The sequence below is a fragment of the Fusarium phalaenopsidis genome, assembly GCF_050370095.1.
Source record: "Fusarium phalaenopsidis strain FUZ10S chromosome Unknown contig_32292, whole genome shotgun sequence".
In the NCBI taxonomy this organism is placed as follows: Eukaryota; Fungi; Ascomycota; class Sordariomycetes; order Hypocreales; family Nectriaceae; genus Fusarium; species Fusarium phalaenopsidis.
The window spans coordinates 987,695-1,004,868 of NW_028145410.1; the positions used below are offsets into that span (position 1 = coordinate 987,695).

Genomic DNA, 17,174 nt, shown 5'->3' on the forward strand with positions numbered 1-17,174 from the left:
CCTCCTCCTCCACTTGGTCGTGATCATCCCCAACTCCCCACTGGCATCAGGCACTATACCGGCCATCATATCCCGAATCAAGACATGGTTGACGAGAAGGGAGGGATCAAGGCTCGTCTCCGTGTCCATCTTCCTGTCCATTAGCCGATCCGGTCAAACACCTTCCCTATTTGCTGTCCTAGCTCCAAACATCCTTCTCTTTCGAGATCAACACCAAAGATCCATCTTGGAGCATATCTGCCCATGTCAAAGGCTATCTGTTTCGCCACCTTACGCACTCGTGCTAAAGTAGTAATTCTCCCACAGATACTCGTAGTCCTCGAGGATCCCTCCAATGAACGATGGCATCCTCTTGCTGACTCCTCCTACCACCCCCTTGGTGATGTTCTCGTAGCAGGCGCCCCTCATCGCCCACCATCCCATCGCCCAGCCTCTCTTGTTCCACTCTTCCCGCTCCAGGGACGTTGTCCGTAGCCCGCGCTCCCGGAGCTGCCGCGCTGCATACTCGACGGCAAATCCAATTAGCCAAGGCGCCCAGGCCTTCTTGCTGCCCCCTCGTCTGCTGTTGTGCGCCATGGCTGCAGCGTATATGAGCGGTGACAGGATCTGCAGAATCTCGGCGCCGTGGCTGCTCCCCTGGAGCTTGTTGAGCAGCTTGGTGGCCGGCTTGATGTCGTCAGCCGTTAGCACGCGTCCCAGCAGATACGAGCTGATGTCCCCGGCATCTGGCAGAGACGGCAGGCTCATGCCCGTCCGGGGCATGGCCCACTCGCGCTCGTGCGGCGGTTTCATGTGTGTCGATTCAGAGTCGGAGCCATTCGCCGACACATCGTCCATCAGCTCACTCTCGCTGCGGTAGGCCAGCTCTTCCTCTTCAGCCGCGGCTGTCGCATTCTCGGGGATGGGCTCCCGTTCCGGCAGCACTGGTGTCACCAGCGGCCGCGACCGCGTGATGCGCAGGAGCAGGAGGCGGCACAGCGCCTTGAGTGCTTCAAGTATTACAACCACCTTCCACCGTGATCGCTCCCCGCCCCGCCGCTTGGCTGTCATCTCCCACAGCATCTCGGTGTAAATGATCATCTGCAGGAACATTGCTATCCTGCGGTACGCGCTGCTCCGCTGGGTCCAGTGTCGCGTGTATCGAGCATGCGCCGACGGCATAGACGCCATCGGCAAGCGCGCAATGGCCTTCTGGAGGAGGGAGTCATGGTAGAGGGAGAGGAGCTGAACGCCCGAGTGGATCGACTCGGATGCTATCTCGGCATCGCGGAAACGGCCTAGAACAGGTCAGAAGGAGTTCCTTGCAGGTGCATGCGCAAAACATGAGTGAACCCACCTGGTATGATGTATGTTAAACTCCGCAGGGCGCTCTCGATCTGCGATACCTGACCGGCGTTCTTTGTGATAAATTCGTCATACATGGATAGCCATTGTGGAGGTAATGAGAGGATGCGACCGAGGGATGGTCGCGACGAAGCTGTAGAATAGAAGGAATATGAAGGTAATGAGGTTGAGTTAGAAGCAGAAGATGGCGCAGGGCGCGTCGACGAGGAATTCAGGTCCCCCATCTCAACGTCAGCCGCGTGACGAAAGGAGATCAATTAAAAAGGAGAGGCGCGCGCTATGGATTGGTGCAGGCGTCAGTCGGTCGGATCGGGTGATGCTTCAGTCGACGGCCATGACGCGATGTCTATCGTCAAGGTGTTATTCGTCGGATAGGGCGCAGACGACGGGTGACAGGCGCGATGGGGGATGATGAAGGTGGTGATAATCTGGGGATGGAGTTGAACAGGTTGAATTGATCTAGGTCCCCAGCTCCCGCCCGCCGAATCCCGAGGCACGTCACCTCTCGCGCCCAGAATGTGGAGGGAGGGAGGCGGAGGTGGCGCGTGCCTGAGGCCGTTGACCTCGGCCTCGGCATCCGAAACGACTACCCTAGACTTGCACATGAAAATAGGAGACTAGCGCAGGAACTGCTTGGTGTTTTATGCGTATTTCATTTCAGGGCATGATTCTTCTTGGATAGGTTCTTCATGTTTAGGTGTATCTATTGGTATTTTTTGGAATTTAAAATACTTGTTGTGGATTGCGAGTCTGCCAACTATGCTATCCTCTGGTTTGTGCAGGGTCAAGAGTTGAGACATTCACACCAACGACGACGTTTTCAGCAAGGGATATCACAACTTAAGCTCAACAACAGTGTCAATTTGAAATAAGCAGAGCTGAATATTAATCCAATAACACCCGTCACAAGATGTCATTGCTTCCCAGTTCAAAACTTCATCCACAAGTCAATCCCCTCCTAATGACCCAACGTCCGCTCCTCTGCAACATACGACCAATACCTCCCAGCAGAAAACTTCCTCAGACGCTTCCCCCAAACAACCATGCACAGAAACGTGCCAGTGACAAAGAGAGAAATCATGGCAACAGAGATGAAGCAGTTCTGAAGCCCCAGACTGTCAATCCACGGGTTGATGGCATACCCAAACGCAAAACCCAGCGTGTTCCTGATCAGAATGACGGCGATGAGTGACTCGCCTGCAATCTCCTTGAAGCAGTCGACAGTATATGCCAGCGCGATGGCACCTCCACAGACGACGCCGAATGTGGTGAAACCAATACCAAAGATTAAACCCATGAAGTGAAGGTCATGGCTTGCTCCGACTCCCCACATGATGAGTCCTCCAGTAGACATGAGAGCAGAGAGTGGAAGGGCCCATAGTCGATGCTCCGGTTCACGAATACCCTTGTTGCGACGCGCCAAGCGAAGGGCAATCTTGTCTGCGAACCAGCCGGACCACAGCGAGGCAAAGGAACTGGCGACCAGGGGAGAGAGGTATGCAGTTCCAACCATGGCTGGGGCAAAGTTGTACGGCTCTCCGCCTAGGATGGAAGACATTGTGCCGTTGATGACCATGTACCATGCCAGATTGGTGCCGTATAGGAGACCGGCCCAGGTGATGTTTGGGAACCAGTACAGGATCTTGAAGGTGCGCCACACTTTCATGAGAGCTTGTCTAGGCGTTGGTCGACCGGGGAGGAGAAGCACAAGCTTCAACTTTTGGACATAGGTTCTTGGAGGTGGGAAAGAAACCTCCTCCTGTGTCGTCTCTGCCATTCCGGTCTTTTCGTCCACCGCAACAACGTCGGTCTCGGTCGTGTTCCTGAAGTAGATGGTCTCCTCCATAAAGAAGAAGAGAATCGTGGAACAAAAGAGTACCCATATGGCGGCAAAGTACATGACCCAGTGCCAGCCAGCACCGTCGAGGATGAAACCAGCCAAGAAGGGGGCAATAAAGTTGGATCCGAAGAGCATGAGGGCGTAGACGGCCATGTAGCTTCCACGCTCGTGAGCGAAGAAGAGATCAGGGACTGACAGCTCAGGGAGCGACTCGATGGGAGCAGCGATGAAGCCGAGAATGATACGGTGGGCGTACCATTGCGATGGCCCGTGGGAGAAGGGCGTCCAGAGAACGGGTGGGATGCAGAGGATGATGGAGATGAGGTAGACACCCCTCCGACCATAAGTCGTAGCAAGAGGTTGCCAAAACAAATTGCCCCAACCAAGAAAGAGAAACATGAGGCCCGTTCCAAGGTTGAGCTGACTGACAGTGAGAGCCTGGGCTTCAGCAATCTGGGTCAGGACCGAGTAGTGAACGGTAGTGCAGATACCAACACCCAAGACGTAGAGATATGTCATGGAGATGGCAACCAGCTTGCGTCTTCTCGACCAGTTCAGGGGATCTTCGGGGTCAGCGCTGGGCTGAGGCTGAAGAACGACCTCACCGCGATGACCGAGGTCGTTGCCGTGGTGGGATTCATCCCAGAGTAAGATGGTACCGGGGACATCGTCCGGACGTGACATGATGAAGGTAAAAGATGAGGATGGGTGATGAAGATGAGAGATCGACAGAGGGGGAAAGCCGAGTTGATATAGACTTTGCCAGTTGGTGTAAGTCGGTAAACATGAATCGCTCAACAACATGGATGTCCGCGTTCCGACGATATCTCTACCCCGCATGCCAACTTATCTCCTACTAAGCAACACTATCATCTCTCTTCTTCTAGTGTAGCCGCGATGAAGTCCTCCTGATCAACGCGGCAATCCTCATGATTGGAGCAGTTCAATCCTTCAAGGTTGGTGATGCCCATGGCCGAACTCGCTTAGATGATCCGCGCGCCCTTATGATAAGCCACCCCCCGCACCAAGCCCCCCTGGTCCCCGGATTCCCTCATCCGGGAACAAGCTTGATGGGAGAAGGGAGGTTTATCATCACCTGGGCTGATGGTTGTGCCTGGCGCAATTAGTTCTGATTCGTCCCACGCGCCCGGGTCTAAGCAACCCCCCCGCTCTAGATAGTGTGTGGCAGACAGCCATCTTCCATGTTATAAACCATTGTTACGCTGGGTTCACTTACACGGTACTCACTCACACTTTCTTTTCCATCACACCACTGAAGTTAATCCCAAGATGCCCCTGCAAATCATCCAACCTGTTCCTACACCTTCAGGTTCGGCACAGTATTCAGCCCTTCGAGATTCCATCCTCGACGAGTTTGCTGCCTCAGTTCCTCAAGACCTCTTCTTGCCCAAATCCATCTTTGAAAACCCTCCCAAAAATGTCACGGCCATACCTAAAGAATGTGGTTTGCTATCCCCTCAAGAGATAGAAATCACAGAGACCTACGATGCTGTTGGTCTTGCTGCTGCCATTGCCTCCAAGAAGCTCACGGCTGTGGCTGTTGCAACTGCATTCGCTAAAAGGGCCATCATCGCTCATCAACTCACAAGTTGTCTTTCCGAGTGGTTCATGAGCGAAGCAATCGAGCAAGCCAAGTCTCTCGACGCCCACCTTGAAAAGACAGGCCAGACAGTTGGTCCACTACATGGCGTCCCCGTCAGTCTTAAGGAGCACATCCCTTTGGCCGGTCATTGGAGTAGCGTCGGCTACCTCGATACCAGACGCAAGGATGAGAATGATGCCCTAATGGTAGCCATTCTTCGCAAGGCCGGTGCTGTCTTTTACTGCAAGACAAACCAGCCTCAAGCCATCATGCATCTGGAGAGCACATCGCCTCGAGGTCGTGTGCTCAACCCTCACAACATTAAACTCTCTGCCGGCGGTTCTACAGGTGGCGAAGCCGCCCTGGTTACCCTCCGAGGTTCAGTCCTGGGTGTTGGAACCGACATTGGCGGTAGTATCCGTGGACCCTCTGGCTTCTGCGGCATCTACGGCTTCAAGCCGACATCCTACACACTACCTATGAAGGACTTTCTCCCTGGAGGTTTCGGCGCAGAGCTCAACGTCCTGTGTTCAACAGGTCCAATGTGCTCTTCGCTACGAGACATGGACCTGCTCATGTCAACCATCATATCCGCAAAGCCCTGGATAGGAGACCCTCGCGTCATCCCCATCCCCTGGACAGGCCTAAAGACACCACAGAGTCCATCCAAATCTCCCCTAAAGATCGGCTTCATGATGGACGATGGAGACATCATCCCGCAACCCCCAGTAACCAGGGCTCTCGAATGGGCTCGATCAAAACTCCAAAACTCCCCCGACTCCACCCTCAAACCCTTCAAGCCATACAAGACCGCTGAAGCAATGAAGTCCATTCGTCTCGCCTACTGGCCTGATGGGGGCAAGACGGTCAAGGCGCACCTAGCTGTCAATGACGAGCCCATGTTCCCCTTGACAAAGCACATCACTCAAGACGCAGAGGGTCCTGAGCTGGGCGCCAACGACGTTCTCAAGCAGCGCCTCATCCGGGATGACTTCCGCTGCGACTTTTCCCTGCACTGGGAAGAGCAAGACGTCGACATCGTCATCTGTCCCGTCTTTGTCGGTCCAGCATGTACCCACGAGACTGCCTTTTACTGGAACTACACAGCCCTGTGGAACTATGTCGACTATCCCGGCGTTGTTGTACCCACGCCGGTCAAGGCGCTGGCAAAGGGACAGGAGACCTATTCTTCATCGACACCGCTGAGTGAGAACTGCAAGCATGTTAGGCAACTCTGGGAGGAGGGAGACTTTGAGGGCGCGCCCATCAACCTGCAGATCGTGGCAAGGAAGTATCACGACAATGAGTTGTTTGCTGCCCTGGAACAGTTGAAGGGTGTTTTGGAGTTGAAGTAGTTGATAATTACCTCGCCGATGAATCAAATGTCTTGACAAATGGCTCGAGTCTCTTTGGACTATCTATTTCATCCTCATGCGCAGGCATATTAGATGTGTACATCCATTAGCCAAGTCAGTCTGTCATAGCCACTCGTTTACCTCACACCACATAAAGACTCCATATCATCCTAGGCATCGCATCATTTCAAGTCTATCTATATCGTCCCTTCACTCCCGCTCATATATCATTTTCAGTCCCATGTGATCCCCCTTCATAGATCATACCTTTGTCTATGATTATAACAAAAAAAGCTTTCCCAGGTTTGATTCTCAGGAACAGAATGACATGTCGTGACATGGTGTTTTCGTATCTTGTCCATGCAAAAAGCTCAAGATGTCTGATAACAAATGTGGCTGAGGGAATACAGGTGTAAAAAACAGGACAAGAACGAAAAAAACACCACAGTATCCGCATATCATGAGCAAACACTGATACCAAAAATCATGGGGAGCCACCACCGTACCGTACCTAGTCTTTCGCTTCCAGATCATGCCCTCATACGTCTTCTTGTAGAAATCAAGATGCCTCGGTTGAAACAAACAGGTAGCATCTTAGCAAGGTCGTCAAACAGAAAAAAGACCAACCATGTATGTGGTGCCCCCGGACTGTCGAGTTTTGGTTCGTGTCTCTCTGTATGCGACATGTCCAACACGTCTATATTGCCTTTATCTCTTCCTCACCTCCGTTGCCCAACCATCGATGCCTTCGCCCCGGCCCCCTACTTCTAAGCCCTCGATCTTCAACCCCTTCATGCCAGGTGTATCTTCCAGCCACGCGTGGCCTGCCATACCACCAGCATTCGCCCTCTTCTCCGGTACCAGCTCCAACATCGGGGTCAAGAAGTCTGAGATGCGCTTCGCCTCGTCCTCCTTGAAGTGATACTTCTCGCGTAACACGTCCGGTAGAGCCCAATGCCGGAGCCGGTGAATGTTCCGCAGCTCACCCTTGCGGTTGAAGATTTCCTGGCTCCATTTGCCACTTAGGCATAGTGACTTGGGGAAGGGCCCGAGCAGCTCGATGATTTGGGCAATGTGGTCGTCATCCTTGCCGTACTTGGTGCCCGACTGAGGGTCAAACAGATAGTCGCCCGTGATCAACTCAAAGACCTGCCACACATGTATGTTAGCTCATCTCTATTGTGCAACCAACAATCATCCCGTTCGGGTGAATCAGAAGTCTTCATCATACCATCGCAGCCATACTCCAGACGTCAGTGCTGGCACCCCACTTGGCACCCAGGATAACCTCGGGTGACCGGTATTGCCTCGTTTGGATATCGTTGGTGAAGTGGTGGTTGACCCAGCAGGCGTTGCCCAGGTCTGCAATCTTGACGCTGATAACGTCAAAGGCGTGGGCATCCTCTGCTTTGCGCTTCTCGCCGGTTGACGCTGATGGCGAGTTTGACTTGTCGAGAGAGATGCCAGAAACTTCACGGCTCAAGAGGTCGCTATATTAGAGTCAGCACCTGCCAAACTGATACTGAGCCACGGCGCCGTCACTTACGCAGACTTTTCTCGCTGTTTCTGGGCGTCATCGCCTGGTTTCGGAGATGATTCCTTTGATGTCTTGCCTGCTGAGAGGAGCGTGTTAGCATGTTGTACACGAACCAGTCACCTCGATTCATTGGAACAAACATGTCTTACCTTCGTTCAAAACACCAGCAAGACTAGAGTGAGGATTCGGTGAGGGAAAGAGGTTGGTGTGGTTGAAGCTGGTGTTGAGGGGGGATGGCAGAGGTTGGCTGCCGGTGATGAGAGTTCTCCGGCGTCGGCGACCATTCCTGTTGTTCTCCTTATCGCCAGCGTCGGGCTTGACGACGCGCTTGACAATCTGCTCGACATCGCCAATCTCGATGAGGACGTTTTCGGGCTTAAGGTCGGTGTGGATGATGCCGCATTCGCGATGGAGATAGTCGAGGCCAAGGAGAACCTGCTTTGTGATCTGCTTGACCAGAGGCATGGGGATTCCGCGGTGGTTCCAGCGCTTGATAAGGCCAAGCAGGTTCTCGCCGAGAACCTCAAACACCATGCATACATGGGTGCCATGTGGCCCCTTGTGCTCAAACGAATCAAGCAGACTCACGACGTGCTTGCGACCGGGATGGTCAGGCTTGGCCTGTACAATCTTATTGAGGAGCTTGATCTCGTCGATGGCGGTCTCGGTGTAGTGGGCGGCGGAACGGACAACCTTGAGGGCGACATGCTTGCCGCTCGTGTTGTCGCGGGACAGCCAGACGGTTGAGAAATGACCCCATCCTAGCTTGCGAACAACCGTGTACTTTCCGTCCTTGAACTTCTCTCCGACCTGAACGGGATGGTAACCGCCCTTGCAGTAATCCTCAGAATCCTCCTCATCTGCAGTGTTTTCGGCGGCGTCGTCGACCGACGAGGACGAGGGGGAGTGGGTCATGGCTGACAGTTGATGCGATCTAGAGTCGGAAAAGAGTTCAACGTTAGCGACTGCGATGTCCAAGGCGCAAGAGCGAGATGTGAAGATGGCAAGTCAAGATTGCGGCGGAGCCAATGCAGGCAAGGCAGGGCAGATCAAACAACCACGGTCGCAAGATTTGGCGGGAGCGGCGGCGGCGAAAGAGCTGGTGGTCATGGAGCGCGTGGTGGGGGACTTTTGCCGGATTGGGCTTGGGTGAGGTGAAATGGCGGGGAAGCATAAAAACATCATCCAAGGCCATAGCAACCCGTCGAGGCCTTGTTCGGAGACAATCCGGGATGAGGTGCAAGATGCGACAAACTCTGGGCTACCAGAAGAGTATGTAGAATATCAAGGCCCAAGGCTGACGAGGGAGAGGGCAGAGCATGGGGGCGGTGATGGGGGAGTGCAACCTTGTTTTGAGGAAGGTCATGATGATGTCTTCATGGCGCAGCTTGCGCTCGCGACTGGCTTATGGATGTCGTTCTCTTCTTCCTCTCTTCGCTTCTCTTGCCCCTATGCTTGGAGAAAACACTCGCTTGGGATGATGAAATAGGGGAATTATAACAACAATCGGGTAGCGAAGCGCGGTTGACAAGCGGGCGAGCGGCGTGGCGGGTTATGGGCGGGGGATAAAGAAGGACGACGGAGAAGAACAAGGATCAGGTCAAAATGACGATGGAGATGACAAAGACGCAGAGGATTGGACGACACTGCGCGCGGCACCTTGGAGGGCGGCTGCGGTAGCGGCTGTGGATGCGAACAGGGAATATGCGAGTGAGATGGATAAAGAGAAAAGAAAGGAAAGGAAAGGAAAGGCGAGAGCAGTAGAACAATGGTGAGAAAGATTTGCAGGTTGACTGGTTGGGGCGTGCTCCTTGTCTTGAGTTTTGATTGCTTGCTTCTCTTCAACCTCTGACTGTCTCTGGATCTGCATCGCCTCTGGCTTCTGATTTTTGGGCCCTACCCAAAGGACCGACGACCATGGGATGGGATGGGGATGGCTGGCACGCGGCGCAACACGGAGCGTCCCGCCCGGCGAATAAAGGGTCCCTTGGATTCCTAGGCTCAAAGAGTCCAGCCCGCCACCGAGAAGTCGGCAAAGACAAGGGAGCAAGCAGCGGCATGGCAGAACGCAGAGTGACGGCACCGGTCAGTCAGGTGGTAACGGGCATGAGCACCACCACCTTGGCCATGCCAGACCATCACATTCACATCCTGCATCATCGCCAACCACCAGACCCATGGGACATGCCTCGGGTGAGCTAGAGCCGGTCCAGGTAGACTACCTTGGAAGGGCAGCAAGCGAGTGACCGAGTGACCGCGACACTACGGATACCCAAGCCCTGAATCAGGTACCTAGGGATCCAGTGATCGATGGATCGAGTGATTCAGGGTTGATGAATGCCCAAGACTTATGGGTTCCGCCCTCCTATCAAGGCCCAAGCACACGGTCCCAAGCTCCTGAATCCCAGCCATCGTTGGCGGGGGGAGCCAGTGGTTGAGTGAGCAGTGTCCACACTCGTTTCAACCTGCTTCACTGCCCGCTGCCGTCTTCTGTAATGTGATGCAATACCGCGCCATGTGTCGCCGCTGACCGTCCTCGGGCAAGCCGCTGGAATGGTGCTTGGCTAGAGGCCATTGGGCCCTCACAGAGAAGCGCAAGGAAGCTGTCGCTCTGGTCTCATCTTCGTATTGGCGTCTGTGCTGTGCCTTGCCAGCACTGAGCCAAAATTAGTGCCCAGCAGGCTCTTCTGCGACTCCGTCCTGAACCGGCGCAAAAGAGTGCAAAACACAAGAAGTCGTGTAGGTGGGGGTGAGACAGCTTAGGTTGCGACCCCTCTGGCCTGAGTGCTCCAGGGCAACGCTCGCAGAGGGCGAGCGCAAACTGCTCAGATTCCAGGCAACGAGACCGCATATTTCGATGCCGTTGTCATGAGGAAACAATGTGTCGGGTAGTCAAGGCGATGCAGGCAAGTAAAAGGTGCAGAGGGTGACAACAATAAACAACAAGACGAGATGAAACAAATCTTTGTACATACCCAATCGCTGGGTGAGGTCCTACCCCTTCCATGGTGATGATGGGCTTGAGGCCGTCCTTCTTGCGCTTCTTGGCGGCAAGATTGCTGTTGGTGCTGGCATGTCCATTGGTGCCGGCCGAGGAAGGCGGTGGCTTCTGGGATTCGGGAGATTCTGTGCCGTTCATGATGGTATTGTTGATGCTACCAGCGGGGGTGTAGAATCAAGGCTCAAAAGAGGAGGGAGAAATTCAGCGCCAGTATCGCTGTCGCCGCCGGTTCGCCAATGGATTTGGGCCGTCGCGAATGTTGCAGATGGTCTGGTCTGGTCTGTCGTAGCGCGAACTGCGACGAGATTCTTTCGGCGCTGAGAAATGGATGGATTGGATGTCGAGGTGGGGGTGAGGGGTGCTTGTAAGTGCTCGACTCGGTGGGCGGGCGTCTCAATGGCGTGCGTTCGTAGCAATCGGGGTCCCAGCAGAATGGGAATCGGCCGAGTAATTGTTGATGAGGGTTTTCGGGAGATGATAGGAGATGGTCAACCTGACGGGAGAGAGGATGGTATCTGCGTGTTGGTGCGACAGTGGCGCGGGATTGGTCGCGTCGCAAAAAGTCGAAACAAAGATATTGCGCAGTGGCGGCGCAACCTGGCTAAGATCAACGGGCAGAACGAATTGGCCGATTAGACTGGCTGGATCCAGTCTGATTGATCAGAATGGATTGCGATGGGGCTCTAGGCGGGCCGCGAGTAGTGTAGGCGCCGTAGACGGATCTTGGGACGAGATTGATGAATGAGAAGAGGAAAAGTTGAGAGGAGGGGGAGGGAGAAGAAATTTGGGTAGAGATGGATGAATGCGGGAGACGGGAGGCGGGAACGGGAACGGCCTGAAGCGTTGGAAGGGGAGGAGCAACAAGGCCAGGGTCGGGTTGATCAAGCTCTGCTGGACGAGGTATCTTGCAGCGCAGCGCACCTGAGCACAGTCCAGTCCAGTCCAGCCGGGCCAACAGAAAACAAGATGGCTTCTTTTACAAGTGCCAATAGCAGGAACCCAATCGCCGGCTTCTGCGACCCAAGGCCTGTTACCGGCTGAAAGACAGGGGAGAGGCCCAAGAGCAACACATCTTGTCAGACGGAGACGGAAGTAATCATTCAATTTTATACAGCTACATTGGAAATATCAATGCCAAGGTCGATATTGACGAGTACAGCAGAGAGTTATAAGAGCCAGAAGACTTGAATCATGGCGTCGCTGAGACATCCATTGCGATAAGCACGACGATGCATTGGTGCAGAACAACGGATGAAAGATGGATGCATTGATACCTACCTATTTCCACTCAACACGTGGACCTGAGCTGTTCAACGTAAAGAACACCATGGATGCCCACAAGCCAGAAAGAATAAAACAAGCTTCTTCCTCGCAACTCAAAACGCTCTTCAAGAAAAACTTGTTCCCCCCCGTACCTGAACGATCTTCGGGCAGCGGCAGTTGGAGGTGATTCGGAGTAACGGCAGTCAAAGTGGTACACCCGCATCCGGCGCTTAGAGGTCGCACACGCGCGCAGACTCTAGGGGACTGACGCCATTTCTCCAACAGCTCACAGGTACATTGCTTACGCGGGGTACTTTCAAATCGGCCGGCCCGTTGGAGATTGCGCGGTAGGGAGGTCCTGTAACTTTTTTGGTTTGGGGGGAGAGCATTTGCTTGAAGTTAATTCTGACAAAGCTTGACGAATGGCTTTGATTCTTGCCAGATCTCTTCTTCCTTATTGGGATCTCACATACTGCAGTGTTGATACGATCTTGGCCAATATCCTTTTCAATATTCCAAGCCTCACTCGTGGTATGGATGCCAATATTTCTGTGCAACCGCTGCAGCCCCCAAAATCTAGAGAGGTTGGGCTGACGTCACTGCGTCCCTTGTCCAAGAATAAGCCTTCCAGGGGACCGGACCACACACCAAGGAATTCTCTCCGGCGACCCCGTCATCTACCCCTATCGTGAGAAAAATAGACTTCTTGGGTAACGGGCTTTACAGAACTGGCATAGTATTCCCGCTGAAAGTGGGCTTTTCAACGTAATCTCCCTTTCCTTTGTCCTCCGATGCCTTGCAGGAAAACGAGGTTCGCAGTGCACCAGTACGACATGCCGAGCTGTAAACAATACCAGATTTAACCAAAGCTACGCTGGAGAGACTGTTCAGCAGTGGTGCAACTGAAAAAGTGATGACAGTTCCGATAGGTTGACAGCTCAAGTCACGCTCTTTCAGAGAACGAACTGAGGCTTGTTTCCAAGAGTCACCTGGCCGCTCTAGGATTTGAAGGTGTGGTAGGTAGACTTAGCTCCATGGCAACAGACAACAAACACCTCTCAACGTTTCCAATTTCACGTGTTAGCTTCAGAAAGAGGCTTGACAAGATGAACGCATGACACGTGGTAGAGAGATCGCCATATCATATGCCGCTGATCCACCAACATCACAGCCCCGATTACAGTCACGCTCGACCCATGACGAGATGGCCGAAGTCTGTTAGCCCATCAAATTATCAGGCCTTCTTCACTTTCAACTAATAAGTTTGACTTCAAATGCTTGTACGCCAAACGCCAATACCTATCCCGCCAACACCAGCCAACGTCTTTGATCCACCCCTAGTAGCTTACAACCTGTATGCGTGCCAACACATGCTTCCAACCAAGAAACCGATGCCAAATCTCAACCAGTATTGACTTAGTTGTTCTTCTTCTTGCTCTTCTGGGTAAGCTTGCGGAAAGCATCCATGCCTCCAGCACCCAGCGGGCGGTGGTTCGAGTCACGGGCTCCAGTGTACGTACTCTGGGGTGCGATGGTGTAGCTCGATGGCAGGTTGACCATGCGAGCCGAGTTGTTGGAGCGAGATGGAGCGAGGAAACGCTCGCGCTCGGCGTCCCTGGAAGACTGCGCAGGGCGCTGGGAGAGGCTGAACTGCGAGTTTGCCTTTTGACGTTGAGCAAGCTTAGCGGCCCTGGAATGACGGTTAGTACACCAGTTGGACAAATTAGCAGGGCAAACACATACTCATAGTCAAACTCGCGAGTCTCGATCTGGCGCTTCTTGTAGTCGTCAGTCCGCTTAAGAATTGGCCGACTCCATTCACCAAGCAGTCTCTGAGCGATTCGCTTGATGCTGGGCTCAGGCTTCTTGCTTCGTGTATAAAAGACGACCACTCTGCCAATTCCGCTGCTGAGGAGTGCCTCCTTCTGGACGTTGAGCTTGGCAAGAGCCGAGAAAATATCGCGCTGGATGTTGTACGCCGGAAGGGAGCCGTCATTAAGAGGCTCCAGGAAGAACTTGACATGCTGCAAAAAGTTTGTGTCAGGATCCAGGACGGCATGCTGAACATCGTTGCGGTTCAGAAGGCCGGTGACCTCGGGGAGCAGCTTGAGCTTGTGGAGAGCAGGCTGGCCAGATTCACGAGCACTATTGTCTGCCTGGCATGCCTGCTCCATTCGGACCTTGAGATCTGCCAACAAGTCGTCGAGTTCGTTTTCGAGGTCCTAAAGGAAACCAATGTTAGCCACGTTCGCCTCCAAAATCTGCTGCTATAAAAACATACAATCTCGTCCTTCTTCCTGCGCTTGGGACCGCTAGGCTTCTTGATAGCGGCATCAAGAGCTCGGTCAATGGCTCGCTTTTGCCTCTCCTCAGGTGTGAGATTCTCCTCCTTGTCGGCTTCCGGTGTGGCAGCCTTGGCTCTGGGGCGTCCCTCGCTATCGGCTGCGCGTCTCGATCGTCGTGGCTTCTTGCCCCCATCGGCATCATCCATGACAACATCCTCATCTCGATCCCGGCGCTTCTTGTCTCGTCGGCCTTCTCGAGGCTTCTTGGCGACTTCTCCCTCTGTGCGCTTTCGCTTGGTCGCCTTTAGCGTGCGAGCAACGTCTTCATCGATATCGACGGGTCGGTCTTCGATGTTGGCGGTTTCAGGGTCGTAATCTTCGAACTGGTCCTCATCGACTTCGGAAAGCGCATCAGATTCACGATCAGAGTCGGCCGCCACCGCAGCATCTTCATATTCCCGCTCCTGGCCATCGTCAATGGGGTCGTTGGCGCGCTCGCCAGCAGGGGAGCCTCCTTCAGACATGGTGTCGCGTCGTTGATCGCGTCGGCGACCTCAAAGACAAATCGTTTGTCGTGTAATATTTGAAGGCCGTTTCCCGCAAGTTAATACTCTCGAAAGAGTCGCGAGTGAAGAAAAGCGGATGGATGAGAAGCTTTTAGGGACAAGGTCGCAAACTTGGAGTTACAGCTTTCTTTGGCTCTGAAGCGCCACAGGCATTGATGAGGCGCACCCTGTTTGCTGACATAATCAGCCACTTCCCCTTCCGGCAGCTGGAGCCTCAGGCAAACAGACAGCTGGAGCTTTGTTTACATTAACGCTGGTTGCCATTGACGATTGATGCATGCAGGTTGACAAAGGTGGATGACAAGCCTGTAAAAATATCATCGACCCGCACACGCAGACTTCAGACAGAATCACGACTCTCAACACTCCAACAGCGAATTGGACAGTCATGGATCGCCGGACTTTCGAGGGTCCCATGGACTGGGAATACCAGGACAGCGGTCCATTTGATCCCACGAGTCCCTTTACACATGCAGCAAAGAGCAACTCACAGAATGGTTGGTGATAACTTTGGCCAGTGATGGCTGGTGTATTGCAGCTGCTGTGCTCTGGCAGTGGCAGGAACTGGCAACAGCTGGCTAACCGTTGACCTACAGTCTTTGCATCACCCTCGAAATCTTCGCGACCGAACCCTTTTGCGAACCTGGGCACACCCACAAAAGCTCAACCACCCCAGACTTCCTTCTTTACACCTCAACTACCCTCCAAGGCTGCTGCTCCGCCCTTTCGGAATCCCGCCTTCACTACTCCCCGACGGCCCTTTGAGGATCTAGCCTTGTCAGAAGCTTCCGGTGCCGAAGATAGTCCTGCTCAGACTGAGGTGTCTGACTATCCCAACGATACTCCCGAGGCGGATCGCATGAGCGACGTAACCATGAGCGGAGTCTCGAGCCCGTCGAAAGTCGACAAGTCATTCCGCTATGGCAAGTCTCCTTTCGCAACCAAGAAGCACACATCTGGGAGAGGAGAGATTAGACCGGCCCGAGACCTCTCGGTGACTGATATAATGCGCAAGAGAAAGAGGCACAATCTCGACAAGGACGTCAGCATAGTTCGCAGCCGTTGGGAAGAGTCAGAGGCCGACTCCGACGATAACGTGGCACCGAAGCAGCACCGATCTCGAAGCAAGAAGAAGGCCAAAGAGCCTGCTAAGGGTTTCGTAGGGAAGCTGTTCCATATGCTGGAAGAGCATCCCAATGCCCCCGACAATTTGTACCGGTGGATAAAGTTACTGGTCAACTTTTTCCTGGTCTCAATCTTCGTCTACATTGGTTGGTCTGTCGTGGATACTATTAGAACCGATATCTACAACGCCAACGAGTTCGCACGTCTCGAGATCACGGGCAAGATCGCAGAGTGTACTAAAGAGTATACCGTGAACGGGTGTCAGAGGGAGAATCGGCCACCAGCTCTCGACCCAATGTGTGAAGGGTGGAAAACCTGCATGGAACAGAACCCCGGGTCCATCATGAGGGTCAAGGTTACGGCGAAGCAGATTGCCGAGATCATCAACGAGTTCTCGGATACAATGAATCTGAAGGCCTGGGTAAGAGTTTTCAGGAGAAATGTTACGATTCCCAGACTAACTCAGCGGATAGGGATTTTTCTTTGCGGTCCTCATCTTCTGCTCAATCGCAAACAACTTGGTATTTGGCGGCTATGCCAACAAGGCACCGGCGCCTGTCCAGTCACAGCCGGCCACTACGATCCATGATCCATCAATTCCTCCAGAGGGTGGTCCTGGATTCATGTGGATTCCTGTTCAGACGCCCAGAATGCAGCGACATAGGATGCTCGATGAGGGTACGGACACGGATAACTCGCCGCCCAAGATGAAGCCGATTCTGGCGGCACCTTATACACCTTCTGGACGCCGAAGCCCAAGCAAGGGAGACCGGTCACGAAGTCCAGTCAAGTACAACCGAAGTCCAAGCAAGGGGAACCGTGACCCCTTTGCATAATGGCCGTTTAAGATGGGATATCACATGGCAATTCTTCTATGTCGAGTCAAAAGGGACTGTATAATAGCATGGCATTGTTTTGGGTGCATACGACTGGTGGCAGGTCAGGGTGGTGTTTTGAAAATGGGGCCCATTGTATACTCTAGCATTTTGGTCTGTCGAGAAAAGTTGACAGATATCTCGAGTGTCTTACAAAGCAATCAGCTGATTTATGAAAAGACGCACGCCTACCACAGCAGCATCAGCTGAGGTTCCTGTGAATCGCAAGACCCTACCAAGACCATGAGCTGGGATTGGCGTTGCAGCGCAACGTCATGATCGAAGCTGAAGTGGTTGGATGCTGAAGCGAGACAGAGGTGATGACGTATTGTGGGGTAAAAGGAAGAGGGGCACACTGCGCGAAGAGTATCAAACTTGGC

The 17,174-nt window shown here is 53.5% G+C and overlaps 7 protein-coding genes across 7 annotated transcripts; 2 read left to right on the forward strand and 5 right to left on the reverse strand.

Moving 5' to 3' along the window:
- Positions 1-270: 270 nt before the first annotated feature.
- On the reverse strand, positions 271-1,421 carry LRP88_04623 (peroxisome membrane protein; the record flags this gene model as incomplete). Its single annotated transcript, XM_083241195.1, has 2 exons — positions 271-1,277; positions 1,337-1,421. The coding sequence occupies 2 exons, from the start codon at positions 1,419-1,421 to the stop codon at positions 271-273; spliced, it is 1,092 nt and encodes a 363-aa protein (XP_083102343.1).
- An 881-nt stretch (positions 1,422-2,302) lies between these two features.
- LRP88_04624 (uncharacterized protein) lies at positions 2,303-3,868 on the reverse strand (the record flags this gene model as incomplete). The annotated part of the gene is made up of 1 exon (XM_083241196.1): positions 2,303-3,868. One exon carries the CDS (start codon positions 3,866-3,868, stop codon positions 2,303-2,305), a length of 1,566 nt encoding a protein of 521 aa, XP_083102344.1.
- Positions 3,869-4,474: 606 nt separating this feature from the next.
- On the forward strand, positions 4,475-6,142 carry LRP88_04625 (uncharacterized protein; the record flags this gene model as incomplete). Its single annotated transcript, XM_083241197.1, has 1 exon — positions 4,475-6,142. The coding sequence occupies one exon, from the start codon at positions 4,475-4,477 to the stop codon at positions 6,140-6,142; it is 1,668 nt and encodes a 555-aa protein (XP_083102345.1).
- Positions 6,143-6,850: 708 nt separating this feature from the next.
- LRP88_04626 (kinase-like domain-containing protein) lies at positions 6,851-8,594 on the reverse strand (the record flags this gene model as incomplete). The annotated part of the gene is made up of 4 exons (XM_083241198.1): positions 6,851-7,291; positions 7,374-7,632; positions 7,689-7,755; positions 7,829-8,594. 4 exons carry the CDS (start codon positions 8,592-8,594, stop codon positions 6,851-6,853), a joined length of 1,533 nt encoding a protein of 510 aa, XP_083102346.1.
- A 1,086-nt stretch (positions 8,595-9,680) lies between these two features.
- Positions 9,681-10,818, reverse strand: LRP88_04627 (uncharacterized protein; the record flags this gene model as incomplete). The annotated part of the gene is made up of 4 exons (XM_083241199.1): positions 9,681-9,877; positions 10,065-10,144; positions 10,211-10,243; positions 10,655-10,818. The coding sequence occupies 4 exons, from the start codon at positions 10,816-10,818 to the stop codon at positions 9,681-9,683; spliced, it is 474 nt and encodes a 157-aa protein (XP_083102347.1).
- A 2,541-nt stretch (positions 10,819-13,359) lies between these two features.
- LRP88_04628 (transcription factor SPN1) lies at positions 13,360-14,752 on the reverse strand (the record flags this gene model as incomplete). Its single annotated transcript, XM_083241200.1, has 3 exons — positions 13,360-13,633; positions 13,687-14,165; positions 14,225-14,752. 3 exons carry the CDS (start codon positions 14,750-14,752, stop codon positions 13,360-13,362), a joined length of 1,281 nt encoding a protein of 426 aa, XP_083102348.1.
- Positions 14,753-15,182: 430 nt separating this feature from the next.
- Positions 15,183-16,755, forward strand: LRP88_04629 (Di-sulfide bridge nucleocytoplasmic transport domain-containing protein; the record flags this gene model as incomplete). Its single annotated transcript, XM_083241201.1, has 3 exons — positions 15,183-15,291; positions 15,391-16,340; positions 16,393-16,755. 3 exons carry the CDS (start codon positions 15,183-15,185, stop codon positions 16,753-16,755), a joined length of 1,422 nt encoding a protein of 473 aa, XP_083102349.1.
- Positions 16,756-17,174: the final 419 nt, after the last annotated feature.